We start from the raw sequence: 4,930 nt of genomic DNA, 5'->3' as shown, positions 1-4,930 counted from the left end.
AATAGTAGACAAACCACCAATAGTATGTAAAACATGCAACATAACAAGGCCTGATATAGCATTCCTGCTGCAATACATGGACTATAACAGCGTTTGTCCTCCTGGAGCTGCTGCCTGGTGGCTGGTTCGGAGTGAATGAAGGCAAAGTGCCTAGCGGGTGTAAGCAAACAGGTGGAGCAGATAGAACCATTGATTACTGGATTGGAAATCACGTGACTCAAAGTATGCCACACAGGCCCTTTTGCCATGAAGTTAGACATAAAATGATAAACGCCTGGTTATCGAAACAAAAATACTTTGTGTTTCTGACATTTTTCGTTGTGGGAAGATTTAAATTTGTCAATAAACATTTTGTTCCAAATGTACACAAAGTCTCCATCTGCAACACTCAAAAAGGATTTTGCTCAAATTTATTTGCAATGCACATTTAAAACAGCCGTTGACCATACTGCTTCACAATTTACACCATCATAAAACAAACATTAAAACAATAAAACAGTGTCAGAAAAACATCTATATCGATTATGTTGATAACTTTGTGAGATTTTTACAGCAGAGATACATGATGCCAACTCGCCTGCAGGTAGGGTGCACATGCATTTGCACCACATAAATTATATACATGCCAAAGGAAATGGCCATATGCTGATTAGAGATTGCACATAAATTAATTACATATTAAGTTAATTTACAACATCTGAGTTAAATGGAAGCACGCCTGAGGATGCCTTTTTAAGGCAACAAATAAAACCTACTTCTTAATCGTGGAACATTATGGAAAACGTTTTTATAAGTAAACTGAAAAACCACGTTTGGTTCATCGTTAGATGCAATTTCCAGACACCTGAAGGTGCCGTGTTTATCTGTGTCAACAGTTGCATGTAAGGCTATGTAACTAGAAGTAAAACACAGCATGGGAATGTCCAGCAATCAGGTTCTGTGTTTCAGAGATTAACATGTTTTGGAGTGAAATGTATGAATCATCCCCACAATCTAACCTAACAATCTGACTGCAGCTGGTAAGAGAGCTCTTTTTCACACTGAAACAAGTTCTGTAGCAAAACATGCTGAAAGGCCACTCGGCAATGAAGACAGTACTTTTAACTGGTCCTGCCATCATAACAAATTTTGCTGTATGATAAATCGCCCCAGGAATTATTGTAAGAAACGATAACATTGTTGTCTTGACCGTTTTAAAATAATATATTGATAATGTCAAAACAATGCAAGTTTGCTCTCTCAAGACCAATTAAGGATTAATTTTGTACAGAACGCTTAACACTCAAACTGGAAAAGGTTTTAAATAGGCAAAATAAAGCACAACCAGAAACAAAAAATAAATAGAAATAAGAACACAAACACACAACAGAAGCCATAAATAAAATAAATTACAACATCTGTGTAAACAAAATGTCCCTGCTAAAAAAACAGAATGAAAGTCACAGAGCTCATTTTAATTTGATTTGCTTCTTGTGATAGGCTTAGTTGTAACAATATAAACCAGGTCACAGATGAAAATGAACAAAAAGATTGAGTGATGAAAATAAAATAGAAAGGATAACGAGATAATAACATTCATTATACTTGGAAAATAAAAAGGCAAGCTTGCAAGCCTTGGATCATAAACCCGACTTTAAAGTACAGGCTTGGTAGCATTGTGTTTTGCTGCTGGAGAGACTGGTGCACTTTACAAAATAAGTGGCATCACACTCAAGATCAACCAGAAAGCAGGAGCTTGTCTTTGAAATCAGTGAAATAAAGCCTGATGACCATAACCTACTAAACTTTTACAGCAAACAAAACCACCGTATTTTCTAGACAGAAATTGAACAGATGTACAGTGATTAGGCATTTTTCCTGTCTACCATCTTGTTCTTGTGTACATTAGCTTTTTGCATTTGTTCTGGATACACTGCAGCTGAGCTGTGGCCATACAGGCTTCGAACTTTAGGAACCTGGTCAGAAACTCTCCTGTTATAGAGCTACTGATTGGTGGGACACAGTGGTTGACCCTAAAACCTAAGCATTGCTGTCCAAAGTTTTGTCTTTTGTTGGATGTTTTGTTGGCAGGGTAGCTGGGCTGCATTCAGCCAGAGAAATATCTGTCTTCAATCGTGGGAAACATTTCACCAACAACTGTCTGACATGATCTTGGAATTTGGCCCCGAGCAACGTGTAGAAGAAAGGACTGATGCAAAAGTAAAAGTATGCCATGTTACGAGTGATCTGAAGGGCGTAACCGAGTTTCTGTGATTCCTCACAGCTATTGGGTTCACGTTCCAAAAGCACTACAACAACACTGAATGGAGTACAGCAGATAAAACACAGCAGTATGATGACTAAGACCAGCCTGACTGTCTTGAATTTAGAAGCTATTCTTGTTGATAGGACAGTGATTGTGATCCTGACGTTGCAGTAGATAATAGCAGCCAGAGGGAGAATGAAGAACACAAAAAGCTGGATATAAAATCCAGCAGTTACCACTACATCCATATTCGGGAGTTCAATGGGATAATAATCACAATGCATTGAACTGTTTAAATACGTGAAAGTGTTGAGGGAAAGCATCGGCCTGATGCAAGCCAAACCACTCACCAGCCACACCACCACACAGGAAATGACTGCGTAACGTCGATTCCTCACATGAGCAGCAGGCAGCGAATACACAACAGCCAGATGTTGGTCAAACATCAGCAGAGTTAAAAAGAAAACTGAGCTGTAGAAGCCCAGGTAGTAGGCACTGAAGACGATCTTGCACATAGCTGAGCCAAAAATCCATTCAGAGAGCTGCATGTAGACGGCCACAAAGGGAAGGCTGCTCATGAAGATGAGGGAGGACGCCACCAGGTTCAGCAGCAAGATGTTGGTCACAGTGATCAGCCTCTCGATGCTGGGATGACAGACAGAGTGAGATAAACATTATTTATAAGTAGCTTTTTAACAGATTTGGTCTGATTTGTCCGTATATAAAAACATAGCTACGACTTCATCACCACACTACTGATGGGACTTCTGGCTCTTTGAAACGAAACAAATCTTCAGGATCCGTTCACTTCAAAGACCTGGTGATGTGACCCATTTTTAAAAATGTACATTTTTCTGAAAACAATACTATTTTACTGTCTTTCCTTCTTCCTTTGTATTAAATGTTTCTTCAAGTACACAATGGAAATGAGCTCTAAAGCATTTTTTGTGTGTTTATATATTTATGTGCCATGTTTTCCCTTTTTCCATTAAGACACAGATGTAATTCATTACATCTCGCCTGCTAGAATTCTGCTAAAGTATTTCTTAAAAGTGCAGCCAGTCTCCCTACAGGGATAGATCTGTGAAAGTCTTACAAATGTCAGACTCTGGACCTTTTTCTCAATTCACATCATGTCACAACCATTGCTGAAGAGTAACTTGAACTTGAAGTGTCCAACTTCTAGGCAAAATGTGTCAAACATATTCATTGCGTCAGGTCCTAGATTGCTTTTCAGTTGTTTTAAGGTTTGATGAATTGATTCTAGTTCCATTATTATTCTGTGTTCTTTAGACTCGTTATTTTGATGAGATCTGCTTTGTTTCTGTTTTACTTCGACTCACCGGTAGATGATGAACAGAACAAGCCCGTTGCCAAGCAGACTGAAGAGAAACATGAAGTAGTAGAGGATGGACAGCTGAGCTCCCAGCCTGTTGTCACCGTCTCTGCTGCATGGTGGAACCTCTTGACTTCCATCAGTACTGTTTGGTAACATTTCTATCTTTACCTAAAATCAGCTGCAAATAAAAACAAAAAGTTTGACATCCAGTGTCATACTTATAGGAAAATATGAAATGATTAAAAAAATATAAATGTTGGAAATTAAGTAGTTGACTTACGACTTGAAGAGTTGAGAAGCTTCAGATTCTGTCTGATAACTAAAACCCTCAGTAACAAGTTACCAAACTAGAGGAAGTTCATCACTTTTTATTGTATGCAGCTGAAACCTGATATTTACATGCGCTGAATAAAAAGACACACCTTTTTGTACTCACTGTCTGAAGTTAAGTCAGATCTGTGTTTTTAAATACGTGTTTTTAGATCAGTTGGAATTACTAAAATTATTTTTATTTATTTACATGCCAGAAAATTTGGCCAAAACATTTTTTCAGAATTTTTTTGTGACTTTCGTTGAATTTACAGTCTTACATACGTTTTTGTCAGCATCAGGGATAAATGTATTTTGAATTGTCTGACATAGTTATAAAAACATTTTCTAAAAAAAATGTTCCAAATGAGTTTTCAGTGTAAGTAAATATCTGGTTTCAGTTGTACTGTATGTACAAAAATGTTGAAAAACAGCAGAGCCTGTCAACACAGCTCCTTACAAGGAAATTATTGTTCTAATAGTTCACCTGCTCAGAGGTAAGCAGACTACTGGGGATAAATGTCAGTGATGAGGCTGTAGCTACAAAACTGACTGAAAAAACACAGAATTATCAATAAATTTACAATAACAAAAGCTTCTGGTGAGACTGTTAAGAGGACATCAGAGGGCTAAGTGTTCTTAAAACCACCATTTCTTGTGTCATACAGTTAACCATGAGATTGACCAATATCTGGTTGCGGATTTTGTAACCTTCTGATTTCTCAATACCAATTCTTGTCTTTCAAAATATACAACAACAGCAACAGCAAGTCAAAATTGTTTTTTTGTTTTTTTTCATTTATCATTTATCTCTCCGTTTTAAAAATGTACAAATCTGAAATCATCCAGGCTATAAAGCACGGGTATATGTGCAGATGAAACATGAAAAGTAAATGCCTAATTGATTATATTTGTTCAAAATATGACAGCTGTCCTCTTGTGAAAAGGGATCACCTCAGACATTTCAGTTCTGCAGGATCCTGGATGTCCCAAAGCACCTTTTACTTTCCTTCGGGAAAACTAGAAGCTCTGATTTT

At 37.5% G+C, this 4,930-nt stretch overlaps 1 protein-coding gene across 1 annotated transcript; it reads right to left on the bottom strand.

The window, feature by feature from the left end:
* Positions 1 to 2,019: 2,019 nt before the first annotated feature.
* Positions 2,020 to 4,214, bottom strand: LOC122824187 (C-C chemokine receptor type 8-like). The gene is made up of 3 exons (XM_044104482.1): positions 3,865 to 4,214; positions 3,589 to 3,762; positions 2,020 to 2,890 (listed from the first exon to the last, which is right to left on the bottom strand). The coding sequence occupies exons 2-3, from the start codon at positions 3,738 to 3,740 to the stop codon at positions 2,020 to 2,022; spliced, it is 1,023 nt and encodes a 340-aa protein (XP_043960417.1). The 5' UTR covers positions 3,741 to 3,762; positions 3,865 to 4,214.
* Between the last annotated feature and the right edge of the window lie 716 nt (positions 4,215 to 4,930).

Source organism: Gambusia affinis, linkage group LG21 (assembly GCF_019740435.1).
Source record: "Gambusia affinis linkage group LG21, SWU_Gaff_1.0, whole genome shotgun sequence".
In the NCBI taxonomy this organism is placed as follows: Eukaryota; Metazoa; Chordata; class Actinopteri; order Cyprinodontiformes; family Poeciliidae; genus Gambusia; species Gambusia affinis.
The sequence above is the reverse complement of the archived record's forward strand: the minus strand, read 5'-3'. Positions and strand labels throughout refer to the sequence as shown.